Raw genomic sequence first — 25,176 nt, 5'->3', positions numbered from 1 at the left:
GTAGACAAGATTCCAATACAACTACACAAGGAAATTTAATCATATTTCTTCCCTCAGGTCATGTGTATCTTTCACTTCTAGACAACATTCATTCTTCTGTAATCTTTTCAATGGAATTCACTTATGTGTACAAAACAGGGCAGGGCAGCTACCAGCATTCAAGCGAGGCAATGCTGCAGAAGACAACTGGCCTGGCTGAATAGAAGTATTTGGCTGGAGTTTAGGAAGAAAAGGAGTTTATGGCCTCTGGAGGAAAGGTCACGTCTCTCATGCAGAGATGTCATAAGGTAATGCCTGACAAACCTGATCTCCTTCTATGACAAGATGACCCACTTGGTCAATGAGGGAAAGGCTTCAGATGTTGTCTACCTGGACTTCCATAAGGCCTCTGACACTGTTTCCCACAGCATTCTGATGAAAAATCTGTCTGCTCATGGCTTGGACAGGCCAACGCTCTGCTGGGTAAAACACTGGCTGGACAACCAGGCCCAGAGAGTGGTGGTGAATGGAGTTAAATCCAGCTGGTAGCTGGTCACAAGAAGGATTCCTCAGGGCTCAGTGTTGGGACCACTTCTTTTTAACATCTTTAACAACAATCTTGATGAGGAGATAGAATGCACCCTCAGTAAGTTGCAGGCGACACCAAGTTGAGAGGAGTGTTGATCTGCCTGAGGCCACACCTTGAATACTGTGTCCAGTTTTGGGCACCTCAATAGAAAAAAGACATCGAGGTGCTAGAGCATGTCCAAAGAAGGGCAACAAAGCTAGTGAAGGGCCTTGGGAACAAGTATCATAAGGAGTGGCTGAAGGAACTGGGGCTATTTAGTCTGAAAAAACAGAAGGTGAGGGGAGATCTTATCACTCTCTACAACTAATTGAATGGATGCTGTAAAGAGGTAGGCACTGGTCTCTTCTCACAGGTAACTGGTGATAGAACAAGAGGGAATGGCCTCAAGCTGAACCAGGGGAGGTTTAGACTAGATATTAGGAAGAATTTTTCACTGAAAGGATTGTCAGACATTGGAACATGCTGCCCAGGGAGGTGGTTGAGTCAACATCCCTGGATGTGTTTAAAAGTCACCTAGATGTGGTGCTTGAGAATATGGCTTAGTGCTGGACTTGGTAGAACAGGGTTAATGGTTGGACTCGATGATCCTGAAGGTCTTTTCCAACCTAAGTGATTCTATGAGAAGAGAAGTACATCGCAGCACATCTCCATTTGAAGGGAAAAAAGACTACTAGGTAGTACAGTCACATGTACCATGACCTACTATCCCCTGCCTCTAACTTGGGAATCTCTTAGCCAATGCTAACAATCTACAGTCACAAACAAATCTCAAAATAGCTGTTTCCACAGGTTTTATGCAAAGCTTCCTGCTGTGTAGAACATAAAGGTGTGTGAGTGACACCTGCCCTTTCAGCAGGCTTTAATGTAACTAACTAAGCCATACTGTTTAAGCCAGTTCTGTACAGTGAGCACACACAGCTTGGAACGAACCACACTTGTCTGGCTTTTTACTGCACACTGGGAGTTGGGTGATTGGAGGAGAAATAAGTAACACTGTGTGTGAGCTATGAGGGAACAAACCAGAAAAATAACTTTGCAAGGAAAGTAATAGTGGTGACACCAGATAAGCATGTCAAAGTTTTCATCGTTTTTTGCTGTCCCCAGAACAAGGCAAAACAGCAATAACAAATTGAGATTCACTAGCTCTTCTGGATTGTTATGTTCTTAGCAAAAACTTTTTGATGATTTTTACATCATTTTACAAACATTTTTAGATGCATTTAATACACCTGCATGCAGGTGTTCCACAAGGTATCACAACAAAATTTCCTTTTCTAATATACTGAGGTGCTATTAAACTGCTAATTCACAGATCACACACATCCACACACATTGTAAGATGTACTTCATAAAATGTGTACTAGGTTGCTAAGGACTTACCTCTACAGCAGGATAATAATTATAATTCCAGTACCAGAATGTTTTTGGTAGGTATCCTCTGATTAAGTGATGTTCTGGAATGAAGGGATGAAAGGTTTCTCTACCATTTGTATCCCTGGAATCTCCTGCTTCCACATTAATGATCTCCATGCACTTTCCTAGTGCTAGGTCTTCAATAGAGGAACTGTGAGAGCATTTGTTTGTTTTAAACGCAGTAACAAATCTCTTCAGTGCTTCTTTGCTTAGAACATATCCAGCTCCTCCACTCATGTAGCCCTGTTTCACATAAGGCTTAAACCTTCTTCCAAAGTATATTGGCTGTTCAGGACTGTATTTTGAAAGAAGCCATCTCAAATTGTCCAATATAACGTATGTATCATCATCTGCTTTCATAAACCAATCAGCATCATCAAAATAATGGTCATATACATATTGGAAAGCTTTAATAGTCTTCCAGTACAGTTGGTCCCTGCCTTCTTTGGTTTCTAGGCCCACAGTTGGGAAGTCTTTATTTTCCTCAGAGCTCATAAAAATTATTTTATTACAACGTTGGGCCCAAGTGGCCTTAACATGCTTGGCTTTCTTTTCTAGATTTTGAGGTCCAGTCATGACCCAACAGAGTATTTTCACTTTCTCATACAGTCCCTCTGCAATATTTTTATTCTCATCTAAAAAAAAAAAAAAAAAAGAAAAAAAAGAGGAAAGTTCCAAAACAATATGAGACTTGATTGTGAAACAAAGAAAGAGTAACCTCCCCCCAGACATTCTGTTTCTAGATCAGAAAAGGCATGGAGAGAGAGGAGGTGTTTGCTTCCAAATGTATCATTAAATTACTGTTAGATTTAGAAGAAAACAAAAATGAACCTCAAACCCAAGAAACTAAAATTCTTAAAGTTACTTCAACTTCACAGTATAAAGGACAGCCTAAGAGCCATATCAAAATGTGTATCTGTTCAGGGAAATGTGGCTTTACGAAACCTCGATTCATACACAAAAACTGTTTGGAGGCAACTCCTTTATGGTGTTGGAGGACTAATGAAAATTTTAAAGTTGAATATTTTTGTCATTCACAATGAACACAACTTAATATAATGCAGAGAACTCATAAAGCTCTGTTATATATATATCTATGTTAACTAACAAAACCTAATTTATCTCTAAACCAGCAGTATATTTTTGAAGGAAAAAGCAGATAGTAAGCCAGAAAAAATCATTTATTACCAAATCAAGTTAAATATTTTTTGTAAAAAAATCAGATTAAGTAAGTTAGGATACTATGAAACTAGTTATTACTATTGTCCTAAAATGTTTCTTTGCAGACAATCCAACAGAATAAATACAGTTATTTGAGGTGTGTAATATATTTTTTCAAGCTGCCAAAGCACTCGTTTCCAGTTGATACACAGAATGATTTTAACTCGTGCAAAAGAGAACTCCACGGGGAGTGCAGTCTGCGTAACTGCTCCTTAAATATTTCTGCTTATGCTTTAGGCAACAGACCAGATTTCTTTGCAACCACCTTCTACAATTATATGTGAAACACTCACAAACTTGTCTTAGTTATTTTAAATTGCAAGTTACTTATTAACATCTTCAGCAAATGCATTATAGTGCATTTTTTCCTCACTTGAACTGTCCCAGCTTGGACATTATGCATAGTCAGGATCTAGAACTAACTCATGTAATGAGATGTGTCAATTTTTTAAAAATGCCTGAAAGATTAGAAGTGTCTACCTTATTTGAAAAAATAAAAATCTGAGTAGAAACAGATTTTCTCTGTTTTTTGACTGCAAACAGCAATCTGTATTTGGGCTGCTCCATAATCAGCTTGGCAAACAATACCCACAGTGACCCTCTCTGCCCCCTTGCCTTACTCCAATTCCAAGTTTTACTAATCATGTCAAAAGTTTAACTTCCTTTTTAGCTTTATTTGAGAGGTTAGATAAAAAGTTAGAAGTAGTGCAAAATTAGATTCTTAGAGCTAAGAAGCAATTGAGGCACATATACAATGGTAGCAAACATTTCTGCTTAGCAAAACCACACTTTGATGTCGAAAGTTCATTTGAGAATTTCCTACTCCAAACAACTCTGGATACAGAAGCTAGGCAACCAGTTTGGCTCTAAGAAAAAAAACAACAACCCACTACTGTAATAAAAATGTAAACCAAGAAAACCACCATTCAGGAGAACTCAGGAGAGCAGTTATTTAGATGTAACCTGAACATGGGTAAAGTGAAAGAAAAGGATTCATAAAACTCTTGGCAGTGAAGAAAGCAGCATTTTGCAATGCATGAAAAGGGGGTACATTATATAATTAGTCAGGTGTAACAATATACCTTTATGCTGTCCAGAGTCTGCATTGAAATTCATTTGACCTTGCAGCTGGTTGTTATCGATATCTGCTGAGTGTTGACCGTGTGGATCATTGTGAAGGACATGAGGCTGGATCGTAACCTGTTCTTCTAGTATAATGCTAAATAGAAGATAGCACACAAAAAATCCTATTGCTGATCCAAACGTGAAGGTTAGAAGGTTCACCAAAGACTTAGAAGAGGCCATCTCCTGAAGGTAATATACTGTAAAAAAACAAATGAAAAATAAATTAAGCTTGAAGCCACTTAACACCTAAATCTGAATCTAAAACTACAGGAAGAAATCAAGGCCTGCATCAATGGAAGCAGAGATCTCAGTGCCACAGATACGAGATTCAGCTCCCCTGGACTTGCATGGAAGTTTAAGTACAAGAGCAGCGCAAATATTCATATAAAATTGTACAACCAAGGATCAATTTAGTGCAAAATGGCTACCATATATTCTTTATCTTAAAATGATAAAGAAGAGTCATAAATTACAATAGTTCTTACAAAAACAACTAATTACATTTATATGTGATTTATACAAGAATGCAAACACTTAACTTGGAATATCTTAACTGTAAAAGTGTAATATATTTTCACTTCTTTATTTTTTTGTCCCAAGCAATCTGTGCTTTAAAAATGTAATACCTTCATCTTTTACAAAGCTAAAAGATTATGATCAATGGCAATCTACAGGTCAAAATACAATATGCTCATGAGATGTACTGAAACTCCAGAAGTATATCACAGGAATTCTTTAACAGATGTCAAACACAAGCAGATTTTGAACAGTTATAAAAGCAAATCTACTCTCACAGTAGGGCAGTTTTCCTTCCACTTTTAGGCAGTACTGAGGATAAACTTCCAGAGTAAAGAGCAAAACATCTGAATTTTCATACAGAAACACGTGTTTTTAAAAGACATTTGGAGGAAGAGAAAATACACCAGCTTCAAGCCCTCTTCTACAGATCAAACACCTTGTGTTTCAGTAACTAAAAGACTCTTCACTTCAGCCACACCCTGACTCCTCAATAACCGAAGGCCCTGGATGACCATTTTTATAAAATTAAACAAAACCAGCATTCATGCCTGCATGAAGTGAACTTTAGACATCCAAAACATGTGAAAAATTTATATATTAAACACTTACAAATCCGTTTTGGGGTGTACAGGCCTGAGACCTTTTCATCTTTGCACAGGGTTGAGATATTTTCTAATAAATCATGACTAAACTGCAAAAACATTTGACTGTTAAATACATAATGGATTCAAGCCAGAGTGTTACAAGTAAGTTGATGATGTTCCTTCCGTTAAGATCATTCTCAATGTTAACAGGCAGAACCCAATTTAGTTAGCTAGGGAGCTAAAAAAAGAAAGTTACAGAATGTACAGAGTATCGATGAAAACCATCGATCAGGAAGGAGCTGCAGCCAAAATAACAACTCATTTAGCCTGCACTCATTTCCCTCATTGGCTGTGCAGAGTCTAATGGAAAAAGACTGTCCCTGAGCAAGATGCAGGAATCACTTTGCAGCAACACACATTCCAAGTATCAGCCTTCTGTCTGAGCACTCTCCTGAATGGAAAGGAGGTAAGACAGAACACAAGTGTATTGTTTGGTTGGCATTTCCAGAAATCATATTTACTGCACACATGCAGACCTAGATCATTTGAGAGGGAAGCAGCTCTAACACGTGATATGCTTTACTTTCCACACTGCTAGGAAGAGGAAGGAACACTGGAAACACAACTTGAAGTGCACACACACACACAAAAAAAGCAAGAAAGTTAAAGGTTGTATCAAATTCAAATAATTCTAACAGCAGTTGATAAGGAGCTCTATTTCTTTAATATTAAAAAAAGCACATTATACAAATTTTTTCTCATACGTTGTCTTCCCTCTTCCCTCAATTCAGTACCATGTCGTAGTGGAGACTGACCATTGCCTTTAGGCATCACACAGTACAGTAAAGTACAAAATTATCATTTTTAACCCAGGCCTTGGAAAAAAGACTTGGTTTCCAGCTTTCTTTCTATTGTCTTATAAGCCATTAACTTGGGCAGAAAATATAAGGACTTAGATTAGGTGCCTTCTGAAAAACAAAAAAAAAGGCAGAAAACGGAAACTTTTAAGGGAAAGCCTATATGCCCAAGCAGTCTATGACACTGAAAAGTATCCACTGTATTAAAATTATTATTTTTTTGTTTTCAGTTTCTCCATCTATTACCACAAAGTCCCCTCAAAAGTTGCAATACACAAAGGGAGAGGGTCACAACGAAACAATGCCTTCCCTCAGTATATTAAAAGGGGAAAAAAAGAAATATTAAAAAATCAATGCATGCACACAGCATAGTTACAGCACTTTCTAGAAGAAAAAGTCTCCATTGTTCCACTTTTCAATATTATGTGCTTCTTTGCCACATAATTTTAGTTATCTGCTCTAACAGCTGCTAAAATTACTCTTGCTTGGAGAGAAAAAAACAGAAAATCACTTGAAAATAACTGCTGCTTATTAAAATATGGAATTGTATTAGATTCTTTGGAAAAAAAAACGTAAGGGTACTGGAAATTATAAAAGAGGAAAAAGTGTATTCACCGCATTTGGAAATCAGAGGTTGATTTGGCATTATTCCACAAGCAAAAAGGATTTCTGGGAGCAAGCAGGGACAGATACTGAAGATGGACTTCGTATTTCATATGAAATGCCTCTAGTTACAGTTTTCAGTGTAAAATAATCAGCTCATTGTTCTATCAAGTATATAACAACAGACTGGGCCACTATATACATGTGTGTATCCATATGTTTATAAATTCCACCAGTAAATAGGAAAGAAATCTTCTCTTTTTTACATTATCTCGATATTGGACATAAATACAGTCTTTAACGTGCCAGCAAAAATAACTGAGTGCTATAGCATTAGACTAGAACCAGAAAATGCCTAAAAGAAAGGTCAGTTCTTCTCATTATAAGCATGGCTTGGAGCAACCTCATCTAGTGAAGGATGTCCCTGTCCACAGCAGGGATCTGGACTAGAAGATCTTTAAAGGTCTCTCCCAAACCCAGCCATTCATGTAATTAAAAGATCCCAATTTTTATTCCTATTTTCACTTCAGTTAAAAAACAAACACTATATAAAAAAACACCGACCACAAAAACCTAGGTTTAAATTTAATTTACACTCCAGTGCTCTATCATGGCAGCAGCTCAAACAAATATATCTATTTAGATATTTATGTAGGTATCCCTATTCACATCAACCAGACCAACAGATGTTTTAAAATTCTATCACAACTTAACTGTTAGTGTAGATTTGGCTCCAAATTTAAGTTTTGAGAGTCAATTATCTGGCACCTTAAAACTTACAGAAAAAGGAATTTTCCTGTGTAGGGGCTGCTGAACTTGGCAGTCTGATGGAGACAAGCCTGCTGCAAATCCACATCTCCAGGTCCAGCCAGTGACATGGCTTAAGATGTATTCCAACAGCCGCACATGCAAACATGCATATACACATGGCTGATCATACTGATCAACACAGCTAAAAACAGTGTTTGTGCAAACACAAACATGGGCATATGCTGCTCCTCTCCCTAGCTGACCAGGCCAAAGTTGATTAGTGGGGAATAAGACGCACACACGCTATGTGGATCCGACCAGTAACCAGCTTCAGACCCTCTATCCAGGAACCAACCCTCAGCCCCTCCCAGAGTCCCACTCCAGTTGCTGTTACTTAGACATCAGTAAGCACACATGAATACAGCACAGAGTGCCTTCATCCAGGAGAACAGTTAGAAATGGAGCTTAATGAGAAAAGAGGCCAGACTGTGGTAACATGGCACAGGGCATGGCCAAACACACTGACCAGCCACTTGTTTACAACTGACTATGCCCTTTTACCTCCTTATCCTTCCATTTTCCTATACTTGTTACTCCCCTAAACACCTTGTTCCCTCCCTTTGGTCATTCCCCTGAGCATCCCGTATTAGGTTTTGTACATCCACAGATGCCGTTCTCCTTCAGAACGTCCCATATCATGTCCCATATTCTGCAGGGAGTTACCCACCCTGAATGTTGTAACCTGTTCCAGGGAGCCCTTGGGTTGACTCATCTCGACTCCTGTCACACCTGGGCAATGGGGCTGACAGCTCCCCAGTGACACAGCTGGGGGCTGCTTTCTCTGATGAGATTAATGCCCTCACACCCAGCCCTGCCACCCTGTTGTGTGGTCTTGGTGATGAGCCTTTTATCATATAATCCAAAACACTGTTCTCACTCTGCTATCTAACAAGGTTAAGGTCAGCTTCCTAATCCAAAGCAAATTCAGGCAGCCTCCATGCTACAGGAATATATAACTCTGGAGCATGTCCCAGCCCTACAGCAGCGCTCAAGAAACATCTTCTGCCAATTTAAATTATTTCTAGAAGCTTTATACATACATACATATTCACATGCTTCTAAAACTAATGCTGCCTGTACAAAGGATTACTGGGAACTGCAGCAGTTTCCTACCAACTAAGCACAGATTATAGCTTTTACTTTCAAAAGTATATTAAAAAATATTTCATATTGTAAGGATTTCTTTAAAGAATTTCTGGTTGCTGGATCCAAAAAGACCACAACAAAAGCAAGGCACTTCAGTCCAGGCGGCCCATGACAGCACCGAAACAAGACGTGTGACCCACGGCACAGGTGAGCGGGAGGAACGATCCTGGCAGTCTCCTTCCTCATTCCAAACGCAGTCACCCTCTCCCCGCAACAAGTCGCCGTGCCCAAAGCTCGCCTGCCCAGAGCTCTGCTCGCCCGGCTCTCGCCAGCGGGAACCGCGACGCTCAGACCAGGAAGTCCCCGCGGCGCGGAGCAGCAGGGCTGAGCGGGGAGCACCGAGCAGCTCCCCGCTCCGGCAGGCGCCTCGCTCCGCCCGCCCGGCCTCGCAGGGACTCCCTCCTTCGCAGCCTCTCCCTCCCGTGCGGGCAGCCCAGCACCTGCCGTCCCCGCAACCCGGGCACCCCTGCCGGCTCCTTCCCCCGGTCACGGCCGGCAGGGCCCTCCCGCACCTTCCCGCCCAGCGCTGCCCCCCCCCTCCCGCGCTGCCCCCGGGCCCCCCCGCCGCCTCGCGCCCCCCCGCCCCCCTCACCTCGCGGGCCGGCGCGGGCCGGGCGCGCGCTCAGCCGCGCGGCCCCCAGGCAGCCGCCGGGCGCGCGCAGGGGAGGCCGCGGCCGGACCCGCCGCCTCGCGCCGCCGCCGCCACCATCGCGCTGCCCCGCGCTGCGCGCGCCCGGGGCGCGAGGGAGCGGCCCCGCCCCGCCGCCCGCTCATTGGCTGGCGAGCGCCGGGGGGCGTGGCCTCCCCGCCACAAGCGTTTAACCCTTCGGGGCCCGGCGAGCCGCGCCGCGTGGCAGCTCGCTCGTCCCTGCCCGCTGCGGACGGACGGACGGACGGACGGACGGACGGACGGGCTGGCTGCGGTGCGCCGCGCCGCGCCCCGCCCCGCCCCCTAGCGCGGGAGCCCGGCCGGTCCTCCCCCCTGCCTGCCCGCCTGCCGGCAGCGCGGCCACGTCGGCGGGCCAGGCCGGGCCGGGCCGCCCGCGGAGCCCCCGCTGCCCGTGGGGAGGAGCCGCCGGCGCTGGGGGAAGGCGGGTGCCCCGGGACCGCGCTGCGGCGTGAGGGCGGGGGCAGCGCGGCCGCTGCGCTCGGTCAGGGCTCTGAGGTGTGTGGGTAACAAAACAGCACGGCGGGAGGGAGAGGGGGAAGGGAGGGGCAGGAGCGTCCCCTGCCCTTCACCGCTGCGAGGTTTGCAGGCGCGGGTGGTGCCGCCTCCTCTGCCTGCGCAGACACACGTTGGGACGCGGTTCCCCGGGCAGGGCAGCCCCTGCGCCCCGGGATGGCGTTACCTTGCTGGGGCCGGGCCGGGCCGGGGCTGCGCCGTGTGCTCGGGCCGGGCCGGGGAGCCCCGCTGCTGCCCAGCCCTCCGCGCTGCAGCTGCTCTGGAGCCTCCGCGCTTCCAAAGTGCCATTAGGCAACTGCAAGGGCCGTTGCTAGGTAACTGAGCCCTCGGAAATCATTCCTTATCTCCCCGCGCTAAGGCTGCCTACCTTTTTAACATCCGTGACGTTTCTCTCTTGATACCGTTCCTTAGTAGAAATCTATTAAATATGAAGAGGGATTATAGAATTAAAAGGTGTTTTACGTTACAGTGTAATCAAAGGATAGCAGTTTGCAAACAGCAGGTTGTTAATGGAGCTTTGCACTTAACAGCTAGTTTGTTGTGGTTTGGTTTTTTTCCAGAAAGGACCGAGGTGCAGAGGTATGTGCCGACAGGAACGGGTCCATGCTGAGGGCCGCGAATGTATTAGTAAATGGAGGTCACTGCACATCCCACCTTATCTCCTCCCTTCCCACGGTTCTGCATCCTTCCTCCAGGCTCTCCAGGGGTTCAGTCCAAACCACACCTTTGCCTCTTCATGGCTACGGATCTGTGTGTTTGCTTTCTGCCTCCCCCCTCTCTGAAACTTTTTATGTCCTCGGGAGTGTACCCTTTTGTCCTCTATTTTTAGCTATCTGGATGGTTAGTCATTCTGGAGATGCTGGCTTTTGTACTGGTTTAAGAAGCTCCTCTGGCTCCAGGTCATCGTTTCTAATTCCTGCCCCATTCCACACTTTGCTGCCCCTTTAAAAATAATAAGCAACTTTGTGAATGGTATCTCCTTTTGCTAGTTCCATCATAGAAGAAAGGGCAGGAGGGAGGTGAGCACACCTGTAGTGTTCAGCATTAAGAAATTCAACAATAATAACAAAGACAATGGAAATTGGAAAGGCTGCTGAAAAAAACAGGTGTCTATTTTCTCATTTCCTTTTTTTTTTTTTTTTCCCCCCTGACCAAATTGTGGGAGGAGTTCTGTCCATCCATGTCCAGGGCACACCTTAAAATGATGGAATAGATTAAGTGAAGTTTTCAAAATGTCTCCTACTACAGATAATGCAGTATGATTGCATTGAATGTAAGACTAAATTTTGCTTGGCAAACATTAAAGTCTGGTCTTGCATCATGAGAGTTCTACTATTAAGGTCTATGACCCATGTGTATTACATACATGTGTATGTATGCATGAAGTGCTATACCTTTTCATACTGGTATGTTCATTAAGCCATTTCACTCGTTGTTAGGCTAATTTGAAAGGAAAATTTCAAAGAGTCAGAAGGTATCATTTAACAAAATACTGTAATTTAACAAAAGTCAGTAACGGCTTGCCTAATACTGGGTCACACAAAGTTTGCTTTGGTTTGGCCGCGTAATGGCTGTTTAGCATTTTATGGAGACATCTACATACTACACATACAAGCAGGCTTTTTTTTCACTTGTGGATAGATGAGCAATCTCTGGCACTTCAGAGTAAGGGAATTTGCAGAGCTGTACTTCCTCCAAGTCGCTGCCCCATGTGTGCAGTGGTAGCAAACACTTCCCCAAGTTCTGCTGGGCAAATTATTTTCCATAAGAAACTGCCTCTGGGTGTTTGCGTGTGTGCTATATACATAGTATGTAGAGGAAAAAGCCATTCTCTTGCTCAGAACGTGGGAGCAGGCCTCGTGCTCCCTCTTGCTTGCAGGACATGCAGATCTGCTTGATCATAGTGCCTTTCTATATGAATTTGCTACTTCTACAGGACATTCTCCTCTGCTACTGAGAAAGCCCAGCAGTGATGAGGGACACACTCGTAGCCTAGCAATATGGCAATAAGATTTGCATCACTTACCTTCTGGCATGTGTGGCTGGAAGTTAAATTTTTAGTAATTTAATTTAAAAGGAAACAAATCACTTTGGTCCTCATGTTAGTATACACAAAAGAATGAGATCTTTCCATGTCTAGGAGGTCTAGCATAAAGACTGTGTCCTGCATGCTTCCAAAAGGTGCAGGGCAAAAGCAGGGTAGTAGGTCCTTAATCCTTTTACTCATCACTAGTAGGTCTTTGTGAGTTGGGTGTTTTCATCTGTCTGGAGAGCACTCCAGAATATGTACCTGCCATAAAAGCTCACTTGCAGATCAGCTACTGATCCCAACTCTTAATTCCCATGGCAGGAGTCTGAGAATACAGGTTTCTAAATAAAAGCTGACACAAAGTTAAGGTGGAAGGTAAAATGCCACAGTTGTTGTGAGGCTGTTATTTGGCACTACACACATAGCATTTAGATATTAATTTGATATCTAATAAATCTGGATTGAAACTGATTTCCTTTTGTAAGCAGACAAGGAACCAGCTTTACCAGATCAAATTCTGTAGACTTCCATTCATAACTGTTTTGTTTTCTTAACATTTTGTTCAATAATATGTGGTCTTATCTTGACTCTGTTTATGCCATTACTTTATGGATCATCAGCAGGACCATTAAATTTCCACGTATTGACTGAAAGCTGCTTTTGTGTTCTCTGTTCACTCCTAGTTGGTCAAACAGACAACCAGATCAAATATAATGCCTTATTTGCATAATTCTATTTGAAAAAAAATAAATCCACTAACTTGACTGTTCCAATTTAGTGAGGCCATTATTCTCTACAGAACCTATTACCTGTTCTGTGTCAGTTTGAACCCACAGATCAAGTAAGAGTATTATCCATGCCTACATGCATTCCCGGAGCAGAACAAAGGCCTTTAGGAAAATGAACGGAGTTTCAATTTAGCTTGACTTGGGCTAGAACACACTCTTTTGGTGCTGTGGTGTCCCAGAACAGTCAGAATCACATACAGTGCTGTAGAACTAATTCACCTTATTTACTGTAATCTGTTTGATTACTGCATCAGATGAAGCAGATTATAATATAATAAAGAAGTAAGTTCTCTGTGCTGAAGTGTAGATCTCCCCCCCCTTCCTTTTGTTTGTAAGAACACCAGTTGCCTGGAAGTCTGACATTGTGTTACAAGATAGGGAACTTCACTCACTATATTTTGTGCACAAACAATAGTGGAATTGCCATGTAATAATACACACCACTGAGCTGTGAAGTTAGAAGCACTGTCTGCATTTAAACAATGTACAGTCTTTGCACTGCTCTTTGAGTTAACCAGATCTGCCTGCAATAAATGCTTAACTTAAAACAAGCCATTGTCAACTTACAGATTAATATTCCGTGTGTGCCAAAAGCTTGGGTGATACATCTTGAGTGGCAGAATAAGAAATTCATCACTGGTTCTTGCTAAAATGCAGTATTTTTAAGAACACTTTAAGAGAACTTGAAGTGAAGGGGTTTTGTTCATTACCAAAATTAAGGAATATTAAATGTCTTTGTATTTTGATTGGAAATACTAGACAAAATGTAATAAGCTATCATTCTGGAAATTCTGCAAGAGAAGCACTTCCCACAATGTTTCTATCCTGCTTACAGACCTGCTTCAAAACCTACTTCAGAGTGCTCTGGACTACATATTTCCATGGATGAAACAGTGCCAGGGACCATTCTTTGACATAATTATTTTACCATTTTTCAGTTCAAGGTAAGTTGAGGGCTGTGTTGCAGGCCACCAGAATGAGATCTTCCTACACGAAAACTGAGAAAATCACACCTGTTTTCAGCACCGTGGGACTTGGTGGGAAGGCATGCAGGAATCCTGATGGGTTAAGAAGTCTGCTGGGATTCCTGGGAGTGCTGCACTGTCGATGGAGTGAAACCTCCATCTTGTCCATACTGCTCTTTAGAAATACCTCTTGCCAAGTGTTATTCTTTAAACCATGCCCAGAAGTTTTATCAAGGAATGCTACTTGGCATGGACATAAATCACACCCTCCCTTATTTGAATGTACTTTCTGGCCCTGATTTATTTATAGAAATGGCCTTGTAAAACCTACTTAAGCACGTAAGAAAAATACATCTCTTGTTACTGATATATTTCAGTATAGATAAGTGTATTTCCGTTTATATGTACATACACCTTAAAAGTTAGCAAGGGCAAGTGCAAATATTTTCTCTGTCAAATCCTACAATAATAATAAAATAATACATTATTAAACAATAAAATCTCTAATAAAAGAATTGCATTTCAGAACAGCTTGACGTGCAGCCAACACTTGCAGATACATTCTTTTGTTTGCCTATCCTGTACCTGTTCCTGGCAAAAGCAAAGCGGTTCAAGGGCTTGTCGTCAGCTAAAACGAAATTCAAAGTAATATTGCCATAAAGTATTGTTCTTGTGTAATTGTATTTATCAGAGTTGATACAAGGTTTTAGTTGGCTCATGTCTCTTTAACTTCCCTTTGGGGAAAAAAAAAAGTTCACTAAAAATATTTTAATTATTATTGGAAATTATCCTGTTAAATTAGTAAAAATGCCCACATTATCATCTGGCATCCGATAAGAGATGAGATATTGTTCAGTAAGAATGAGAATGCAGAACTAACTCTTCTACTTTGCAATCATTAATTCTTTTATTCCTTTTGAATTGATACTGCATTTTGAGTTCCTTTAGAATTTATTTTCTTCTCTTTAGGTTTTCTTCTTTTGGTTTTCTTCACTTTTTCTGATTAGAAAGAATATGTAAAGAGACAAAGCTGTTTTTACAAAATCTGTTGTTAGAGCTTCTAATGAGGGAAGAGAGACATTCCATTTTACTGTTTATATGATAACAGTAACAACAATTTTACCTCCATACAGAAATTAGAATTTAATTAATCCGAAAACAGCAGACTAAGTAGCTATAATGAAAAAACAAGGTGATCATTTAAAGGGTTCAGTATTGCTTGATTTAACAGAATTAACAGGATGCCAATACATACATACTGTGAAGTGAGCTGTATTTTAATGTGTACTTCTGTGAGAAAATGGGGAAAAATACTTTCACTGTTAAAAGTTTTCCTTTACAGAAAATAATTGGCTTAGTGCATGTGGTAGTACAGTTGTTTATCTTCCATGCTGAAAAGGGTTACATTTGCCAGTCCAGTTAATTTATTGCAGACCTTTGTTGTATTTTGTTCTACACCTCTTATTTCTGACAACAGTATTAGCAGGGTAACAGTTTCTCATGTTGAGGTAATAGCTCGACCTAGTGATGGGAAAGAGCAGATGCAGTCGTAAGTTTTTTAATAGTTTCTCAGTCTTATATAAACCAAAGAACATCTACTTTATTTATTTATTTATTTAAAAAAAAAAAATTCTCACGCAGCGTTCAATAATTGTTATTCTTAACAATTCTCCATTACATTTAGGAGAGCATATATGTGCACTTAAGCACATTCCACTGGACATTTTTTGTCTTCCAGACACAAATCACAAAATTAAATGCAGTGCTTTAAAAGACTAAAGCAGCACAACTGATGTGTGTCAAAACCCTTTTAGAATTATGTACAGTTATTCCAGATGAAAAATGCATTTCAATATATTTTAAGTCTCTGTTATATATGTTCAAGCATGGATTTAGCTGTTACAACTTTATACCAGCTAACCATGTCTCTTACAGCAGAATTTAGCTGTATTCTAGATGAAAAGGATTGTGTTTGTATTAAACAAAACATCTATTGAACTGGTCAAAACATCACAATGGGCAAATTACAATGAAAAAGTGAACTAAAGATTGTAATTTGCAGTTAATCCTGCTATACTGACTACAATGGTTAGTTTAAATGCTAATTCAGCTGACGCCTAATCTTTCTTACTGTATGAAAAAAAAAGAACCGGAATTTAAATTAGTTCTACCATTATGGGTCTAAAAACTCTAGAGAATTACTCTGCTTTATGTTACAGAATCAATATCAGACAAATCATGTTTCTTTCTTATTATGCAAGTGGTTTAAAAAGCATATGTCATAGTTCTTTGGTTTTGTGGTGTGCTTCCCACCCCCCATTCACCAGGATGGGAGAATAAATTACACAGGATTCCTTCTCATTAGCCAAGAGCACTATTCAGCTAAAGTCAGCAATGTTTCATTCCTCTGTGGCCTTGGGCCTACTGACAATAGAGCCATTGGTATGCCATATGCCATGTGCACTGCATGGCCAACAGCTCTTTCAACAACCCTTTCTTGTGTGTGCTAAGAAACATGGGGAATAATGGAAGGGCTGGGATGTTAAAAAAAGGATGGGCAGTAGTGCAAAATGCTTAGTCTTTTGTGCAGGCAGTAACAAATCACCTTACTTTGTGTTCTCTCTGGCCACTACATTAGACATGCCTTTCTAGTACTTTACTGAAGTTCTGAATACCCAGGCTCTAGAAAAGATTTTAACACTTCAGTGCTGTGACCTCTAACTCTGAGGTCAGAGCAAGTCTTATTTGTTTTGAAGCTGAACATAATTAAGCAGAAAGAAAAGACAAAGGATTAAATAAGAGAGACTATAGCAACAGGGACTCCCAGTGGGAGGCACAACTACTTTTTATACCACAAGAGAGAGGACTTTGTCCAGAGAAGAGACAAATAGCCTGCCTGCCCTTTAAATCTCTTCCAAAGGAAGAGAAAATAACACAGAGGAAAAAAAGAAGAGGTATCATCAAAATTAGAGTAACAAACAGTTAGGTCAGTAAGTTCTTCAAAAGCTGCAAGCTTAAAGCTCACTGGCATGTGGTGCAGTTTGGTAAAAGGCAGACTGAGTGACACATATGGGAGCCTAACTCTCTTCAAGCTACTGATCTCCACATTTCTTTTGCATTTGAGTTTCTCTTTTCACCTTTTTTCCTCCACTCAGATATGGGAACTGAAGTATGGTTTTGCTTGAGATCTTGAGTGCAAGCACTTAAACTTTAAGAGCACATCATGTTACTATTCTCCTGGGGAAGGAAAAACATAGCAAGAAAAGGCCTTTGCTCTCTGCATACACGTATCCCTGGCATATAATCATATGTTTCAGATGTGTTACCAGAACACCTGGCATTAAAACTATTGCCTGGTGAATGTACATATATCCAACACACCTTTATATTTGTAAAGATAGCCAGAGTATGCAATAAGTTATTTATGTCAACCCATCCAGCTGGGGAGGAGGAACCGATCTCCACCTTCCTGATTCCTGCCTACTAATCATCCCTCCCAGTGTATAATGGGCTGCCAATGCCACCATGGTACAAGGATGTTTCTGTGTGGCTCCACTAGAAGAAGCAACCTCCTGCTTTCAAGCTCAGTCCCTGTCCTAGAAAATATACTAGACTGCTTCCAGAAAGCGCATTCACCGTTTGCCACTTCATTTTCCTTTGTTGCAACACTGCTGGCTCGTGGAGCAGTATCTGTCTGAAGTCACTCTTTCCTGGCAGAAGTGAAGCCATACACTAACTCACTGCCCCAAAAATGGCATTAGATTCTTATCTTAGTGTGCATTCAGGAACAGAAGATGTAAACTCAAAGTACAGTACGCAGACTTAAACACTGAAATCAATAGTAGCAATTACCATTCAGTTAGGCCTGTGACAATGTGTGGCAAAGTGTTGTATAGCAAATATATCAAGGAATGAATTCAAGCTGGAGAATACAGGATTCTTGATGATCGGTACCCAGCTTACATCATGGACGTTCAGTCACAGGGAGTTGAGAAAACAACAGTTTGAGGCATCTGAAAGCTTGAAGCCGCCTAATCCCATGACTCCATTACTACTCAAGTTAGGATTGGAGAAGGAAAAAAGTACTGCTATTGCTATTCAGGATGTATTCAAGGCCAGATGGAAAGCAGTTGGCCCAAGTCAAAAAATGGATCCTGGATGCAAAGGGAGTCATTAGAGTGTAGTCAAGATACATCCCTTCCCACACCCAAAATCTCCCATTTTGCAAAAATAGAAAGCAAAGGGCTGGTGCGAGGCTGAGCTAGGCACATCAACAGAATTTCTGATGTTTTACAGTCCTGCCTGTCATAATGACTTGGCCCACTAGTGGCAGCCTTCACCATCAACAAAGCGTGTTGAGAGGCTACTCCCTGTAAAAGCCCCAGGTTCTATAGGTGGTTGACTTGTTAGTCATCACTGTGAATGCAAAATACCCTCACTGAATGTCTTTCTTAATCACAGCCTCCAACTTCTCCACATTCCCTTCAGTTCTGCCTTCCCTTCAAACAGATTTCATAGATCTCACAAAACTTACACATTTCCAGTCTTCCAGGCATTCTGGTAGCACCACATCCAATGGATGCAGCAGATATTTAGTGGGAAAAAAATGGGGAGCACAAGCTTCTGTTACAAGCAGTGCTCAACTCACAGTCATGCAGCTCCATTTTCTACATTGTGCTCCTTTACCTGTTCACTTTGACCTTTCATGTATGTGGTTACCTTATGCCTTCAGAGAAAACGCAGAGCCTTTCATTTAAGCTGATTAGAAACAAAACTAATCCAAGTAGTTCTTAATTAATTAATCAGGAACTTCCTTCCAGTGTTTTTCAGCCGTTAGTAGGCGGTTTTAACCTGTGGCCAGATGGTGACTCTCAGGTACTAAACAGATAATACAATAAAGTAGAAAGTCTTTTAGCTACTCATCACACTTGATATTTACGTTCAGATTGTCCTCTCTGCCCTGCTAGCATCAATTTAAATTCCTCTCAGCAAAAGCTGAGGGAAAAATCTCTTATCAAGGAATATAGTGGAGAAGACAATGCTTTGAAAAAAATATTATGCATAATAAAGAAGGGAGCAGGAAAGGGAAAACTGAGAGGGAAGATGACTGATAACAGAACTGTGAAACTGAGGTGTAATCACATTGAGTGCTGCCTGCAGATACACTGATAGAAAAGTTCAGACATTGAAGAATGACACTTAATGTAAAGGGACTGTAACAGGCTACTTGGCAATAGTAGAAAAAAGACTAGAAAAGAGACATATCAGTTATTACCTGCACTATTTTAACTACTAAACAGTAACATCTTCAATGTTTTAAAGTAGATTGTGTGCAGCATATCTGCTTAGTCCTACACAGAACACCATCTACTCCACTGGACATGCAAGACATGGTAAAATGCAGCACTTATCTCCTGGTTTCAGAAGTGCTAGTAAAGGAGAGGATAAATGTGTGGCTGTTAGCCAGCGGGCCCTAAGGGTACAGACATTAATGAGCACTTAGGAGGTTTCACTCTTCCCCTTCTGTCCATGCCCAGCCTTACCAGGCCAGTTCCTCCAAGTTGCTTCTCACCCTCCTGCTTCAGTTTCACCATGAGAAAATTCTTATTTTACCAAATGGTTTATGACTTACTATCATAAAGCACTGTATGAGATTTAGTTATGAACCACGAATTGCTCATAAAATGAAAATGTCCAGATAACAACTTAAGCCTAAGCAGACTCCTCCAGGAATCTTTTTGATCTGTGTGGAGAAAAGAAGATGAAAAACAAAAGAAAAAAAAAAAACACAAACAAGCAACAACAAAACCCATCCTAGGTTAATACAATGCTTGTTGTTATTTCTTGTAGTTTATCAAAAGGCAGTTTCTGACATTCAGATCTCTGGAAAAACGAGACAAGTTATAAGACACTCCCCAGCACAACCACTACTGTTCTGTAAGCAATGACTACCATTGCACACACTGTCAATCTGCTCTCCCAGGCAGGGCCCAGCTCTGAGGACTGTTCATAGGCATTTGCCCAAAGCCTTGCCTCTCTCGAGGCTGCTCCGGTGGTCAGGTGAAGCTCCGCTCTCTTGCAATCTATTCCTAATCAGCACTGGAGTCTACTTCTCATGCACAAAATGCTTCAAGACATTTTCCTTTCTAAAGCCTAAAAATATCCTTTTAACGGCTACGTAAAGGTCCTTTTAAAATTCTACACGCAGACCAGCTTCCTGCTGACAGCCTGCCTCACCTGACTTTCCATGCACAGCACTGCAGTTTCACCCCAAGTCCACTAAAGCTAGCCACAGAAGGGCACTGCATGCAGATTACTGCTGCTGGCTCTCTTGAAGTATGCGTAGAGAATTAGGGTTTATATTTAGCACTTGACATCTTAAGAGTTGCATTTCATTTACTTTAGCACTCTCAAAGGCAGAAAGGCTAAACTGACCAATAACGAAGTTCAGGTAGGCGCAGCAAAATCCTAAATCCTCAACACATGCTCCCACAGGTGTAAGTTCTGCAAGCACGCTCTCTCCCAGACCAAATAAAGCAGCTTCAAGGGGACCGCAGGCAGGTGTCGGAGCTCTTTTCAGGATACGAGGTACAACTCCGGGCAGACCTGCAGGGACGGGGTTTCTGGTGGCTGCAAGCTGACCTCCGCGGCGGCCGCTCCTCCTGGCAACGGGCCGGGGGAGGTGGCAGCCCCCCCATTCCCTGCCCCGCCGCGGGGCTCCCGGGGCCGCAAGGGAAGACAAGGCGGCGCTGCCCGGCCCGCTGCGCCAGGATAGGCCCCGGCCCGCGGCCCGGCCGGCGGCTGGGCGGGGAGGAGCATGATGAAACTTCGCGGCGGGTTTCAACAGCAGCAGCCGGCGGCGGGGGAGGAGCCGGCACAGGCGGGAGCCGCCTTCCCCATCACTCGCCGCGGCGAGACCGGCGCCGCTCCGTGCGCCGGCGGCCGGCACCGGGTAAGGCAGCGGAGCGGGCGGCGGCTGCTGGGCCGCGGCTTGCGGGGCCTGCCGGGGGCCGGGCGCGCAGCCGCTCCGGGCGGCCTCCGGGGCCAGCTCCCGCACGGCCCGGCCTCCCGCCGCTGCTCCCGGAGCCCTCGCTTCCCCGGTGTGCCTTGCCCCGGCGTGGGAGGGAGCGAGGGGGTGGTGGGTCTAGGGCGCGCTGCAGCCGCCGGAGGGATGGGGGGCCTGGGGATGGATGGGGGGCCTGGGGATGGATGGGGGGCGTGGGGCGCAGCGGGCGGGCGCGGAGCGAAACGGCCCCGGGCGCCTGCGGGCTCCTGTGGGAAGAGCCCCGGGGATCGTGGGGGAGCTGGAATTCGCCGCCGCTGGAAAGCACGGCTCCATGTGCTGTGGCTGAGCTCCCTAGCGCCGTCACTTGTTCGGAGTAGAAAAACGTGGCCGGGACAGCGTTGGTGCAGGGCTGCGCTCTCCTTGTGCTTTTGCCAGCCCCGTGTCCCGGGAGCTGTAGGTGTTGCAGCTCTCTGAACCCCAACACCCACTGTAGGCTGGGGCTGAGGTCCCCAGCGTCATCGCTTGACCTGTAGGTTCTCAGCCCACCTCTACCCTGAGGGTTCAGAGAGCTGCAAGGCCTAGGTCTCCAGGGGCTCTTGGCCTGGAAAAGGCGCGCCAAGGGGAGCAGGGCGCTGCACCAGCACGGCTCCCATCGCGCCTCCCTCATCTGAGCCACCAAGGGTGCCGGGGAGGTCCAGTCTAAACGTACCCTCTTTAGCTTTGAAATGGTTGCCCTGTGTCCTGTCAATACAGGCCTTGGTAAGAAGTCTCTCTTGCTCTTTCTTATAAGCCCCCTTTATAGACAGAAGGGCCACAAACTGAACAGACTGTTAACATTTCTGCTGAGATGATGTTACTTCAACAGATCATACCTGATGGCCACAAAACACTTGTTTCAGTTGTATTCTGAAAAAAGTCATAGACGACTTTGGTGTAGCTGAAGGTAAACTTAAGCCTAATTTCTTGTTGAGTGAAGGTTGCTTATCATACACTGGGCAAACCAGGTTTTACCTCGTGTTTGTGAAGTCTGCTATGCTTTTTATCAGTGCTCTTGACAGTTCAGCAATTAATAGCCCCCATTTGTTGACTCTTTTTTAGGTGCCAGCTCTTGCTTATAACATTTGTGTTTCTGTTGAACAGGTTCTCCACCTTCAGGTAGATCAGTAGCCTCACCATGTGCGGTATCTGGGCCCTCTTTGGGAGTGATGAGTGCCTTTCTGTCCAGTGTCTAAGTGCCATGAAGATAGCTCACAGAGGCCCTGATGCGTTTCGTTTTGAGAATGTCAATGGATTCACCAACTGTTGTTTTGGTTTCCACCGCCTTGCGGTCGTTGATCAGTTATATGGCATGCAGCCTATCCGGGTGAAGAAATTCCCGTATCTGTGGCTGTGTTACAATGGAGAAATCTACAATTTCAAACAGGTAAGTGTTGTATGGATCATGTGACAGTTTCTTTTTTCTTTTTCTTTTTTTTTTTTAATTCAAAACTAGTGAATACAGTGGGAAAAAAAAATTAATCCAATTACTTGTATTTAAGAGAAAGTAAATGATATTGATGAACTGTCACTCTGTGATAGTTTAGATAGTGTTAAAGATTATTATGTTACTGAAAAATCATTTTTTAATTGATAAGAAGGGCAATAATATTGTATCTTCAGGTTTGATCAGTTTAAAATAAAGATGCATTCTTCGTTATCTCTTGGGGAGTTAATTCCAAGCCTCTTTCTCCCTCTCATCTGTCTTTATAACAAAAATGCTTTTAAACTTTCTTGTTCTTCAGTTATTTTGGGTCATCTTCAAGCTGTTGGGAATTGCATTTTTCTCTCTGCATATTAATCTAGATGGGATATGTCACTTAAAATATATTTTATATATATATAGCATGCATGCTTATGTATTTACATGGAAGCAACAAGCGCTAGGGAAACGTTTCCAGTAGGCCAGCAGAGTCCTTAGGTGTCTTCAGCTTAAGGCAGATGCTTTGTGGGGTTTTTGAGAGCCAGACCTAGGCAAGTTTCTTGGGCAAAAAAGAAGCAGCAACTCTGTACTTAGTTCCTAAAGTGTCAGAATGGCCTTGATAGGTGTGGTACTGCTGCTGAACATCATCCATGTGCCTCACTGCCTGCGCTGAGATGCCCATGCCACCTGAGTTACTTGTAAAAGGAAGAGATTCAGTTCATCCAAATATGGCATATAAAGCAGCTTACAATTGTGATTGTTTCTGAATCGTGCTGAAACTGAATGCTTAAAATGAATCATAAACTGAGCATGTTAGTATCAGAAATGTATGAATAATTTGAGATATCTCAGTATTTCTGACATCACATCTTTGAAGTCAGAGTCAGACTGCTGTCAGTGATGTCAGTGAGGTCAGTAACATCACTGGGAACCGAACTGAATAGGCAGATTTTTGTTTGCCTTTTTTTCCGCACAGTCTTTAAGTGTCTGGCTGTTGGTAATGTGAGATACACTTTGCCCTTCAGTCCTTGTGAAATGTTTTGTACCAAGTCTGTAATACTTGCTGCGTTTTGCATTGTGGGGTTTTTTATGTTGAAAGCAGTAAGAATTACTCTGTCATGCTACACACACAATCCTAAGGGGAATTTATTACGCAAAACTTGCATTGCCATCAGCAGGAATTCGTTCAGTTGTTCTCACTACATTACGTACCCTCTTTCTTTATAAAGAGATTTTCTTTTAGGCTTGTGGCTAAAACCTACGTAGGAAGGGATCATTGGTGAAACAGGCATTGTGTTCAGGGCAAAAATTGATTTAATACCGACTCAATTTGATCCAAGACTTTGCCCCATAATTAACAATTAAAACTGAGGAACTTAAGTTAAAATGCAAAAGCATTGATTTTGTGAGGTTTCTTGGCTCTGTAATGTTTTATTGAAGCTCCCTCTTTCCCGTTGTGTGGTAGATACTGAAAGAACTTTAATTGTAGCACCGCAAGAACATTAAGAATATTTAGTTTGACTTAAGTTACAGGTAATTTCTTCCTCCCTGACTCCATCTGCACAGGCAGAGTGAAAAGGGTTTGAAGAATGGAGGAAGATTGGGGAGGAGGAAATTCTCTGTGCGTTAAAAAAAGTGAGGAATTGTGGTGACTGCTTAAGTAATTCAAAGTTTATTTCTGAAGTATTTTACTCTGCAGAGATGTTACCAGTGTCTATGTGTTTGGGGGGTGGGGCTTATGTAAATGTCTTTATTTGATAAGGAGGTGACACTGACTGATTTTTACACTATAATAAATCATGTCCCTATTTCTAGTTTTGTTTTGAGTTGGATTTTATAGAAGCCATGGTTGCCTGCTTCTGCCATGTGTCTGTGGGAGATGGGGAGGCTAATACTTCTGAAGACCAGGGTCCTGGGTTTGCAGCTTGACATCTTCAGATAGAACTGTATCCCTGAAAACTTAGCATAATGTGAATTGCTTAAGACTACGGAGCCAATCTACATTGGCTGAGACATGATCCTGGATGTTATTTTGAACACAAGACAATTATTTCCTTCTTTGGCAGAAGTTTTTATATATGTTGAACTGTGATTTTAGGAAAATGCCTTAGTTGTTTTGTTTTGGTTTTTTTTTTTCCAGTTAATAAGTGGTCAGTGTTTGCAAATGCTTACTTGTGTTTTTCTTTATATTTTTTCTTAGTTGCAGAAGCAGTTTGGATTTGAGTATCAGACTTTAGTGGATGGTGAAGTTATCCTCCATCTTTACAACAGAGGAGGAATAGAACAAACAGCATCCATGCTAGATGGTGTATTTGCTTTCATCCTTCTGGACACTGCAAACAGAAAAGTGTTTCTGGCAAGGGATACCTATGGAGTCAGACCACTGTTTAAGGTGCTGACTGATGATGGATTTTTGGGTGTCTGTTCTGAGGCAAAAGGTAAAACCAGTTGTGTTTAGTGCCTGCATAATCTTAGGTGTTGTTGGAGACAGGCTTCTTTGTGAGGCTTTTCTTTTAAGTGTGAAGAGAAAGTGAACTTTAAGTTTATTAATAAATGAACTATATTTAGTAGTATAAGAACTACACATCAATAAAACAAAAACCACAGACAGTAAGCCCTTAAGGTGTTTAATTATCCTTAATTTCTCTAAAATAACTTGCTTATTTACTTTTCTAATTCTTTGTGTTCTGGAATCATAGCAGTATTAAGTCCAAAATGTTTTATGTCACCCCTAAGTTAAGTGCATTTTAATTTTAAAACCCTACTGAAATTTCATGCAGTATTGGGTAATTTTCTGATGACACTCGACAATTGTTTTCCTTTGTGATGATACGTCCACTACTGTTTGGTTTTTTGTGGTTTTTTTTAGTAATTATCTCTAGTCATGACACCTGCCTAAA

At 42.4% G+C, this 25,176-nt stretch overlaps 2 protein-coding genes across 6 annotated transcripts in view; one reads left to right on the top strand and one right to left on the bottom strand.

Moving 5' to 3' along the window:
* Positions 1 to 20,313, bottom strand: part of C1GALT1 (core 1 synthase, glycoprotein-N-acetylgalactosamine 3-beta-galactosyltransferase 1) — a 26,149-nt gene extending 5,836 nt beyond the window's left edge. The window contains exons 1-3 of one of the 3 annotated variants that reach the window (XM_051609957.1): positions 20,247 to 20,313; positions 4,285 to 4,524; positions 1,949 to 2,616 (exon numbers count right to left, since the gene is read on the bottom strand). In XM_051609957.1, the coding sequence (XP_051465917.1) occupies positions 1,949 to 2,616; positions 4,285 to 4,507 (891 nt within the window). In that variant the 5' untranslated portion in view covers positions 4,508 to 4,524; positions 20,247 to 20,313. Of the gene's footprint in view, positions 1 to 1,948; positions 2,617 to 4,284; positions 4,525 to 9,438; positions 9,551 to 10,195; positions 10,217 to 20,246 lie in introns of those variants that run through there. The other 2 variants (XM_051609959.1, XM_051609958.1) reach the window with 2 other exon arrangements.
* ASNS (asparagine synthetase (glutamine-hydrolyzing)) overlaps positions 20,313 to 25,176 on the top strand; it is a 17,146-nt gene continuing 12,282 nt past the window's right edge. The window contains exons 1-3 of one of the 3 annotated variants that reach the window (XM_051609954.1): positions 20,313 to 20,399; positions 21,958 to 22,240; positions 24,477 to 24,714. In XM_051609954.1, coding sequence (XP_051465914.1) covers positions 21,992 to 22,240; positions 24,477 to 24,714 — 487 coding nt within the window. In that variant the 5' untranslated portion in view covers positions 20,313 to 20,399; positions 21,958 to 21,991. Of the gene's footprint in view, positions 20,400 to 20,682; positions 20,764 to 20,888; positions 20,912 to 21,957; positions 22,241 to 24,476; positions 24,715 to 25,176 lie in introns of those variants that run through there. The other 2 variants (XM_051609955.1, XM_051609956.1) reach the window with 2 other exon arrangements.

The sequence above is a fragment of the Apus apus genome, chromosome 2 (genome assembly GCF_020740795.1).
Source record: "Apus apus isolate bApuApu2 chromosome 2, bApuApu2.pri.cur, whole genome shotgun sequence".
NCBI classification, from domain to species: domain Eukaryota; kingdom Metazoa; phylum Chordata; class Aves; order Apodiformes; family Apodidae; genus Apus; species Apus apus.
The sequence above is the reverse complement of the archived record's forward strand: the minus strand, read 5'-3'. Positions and strand labels throughout refer to the sequence as shown.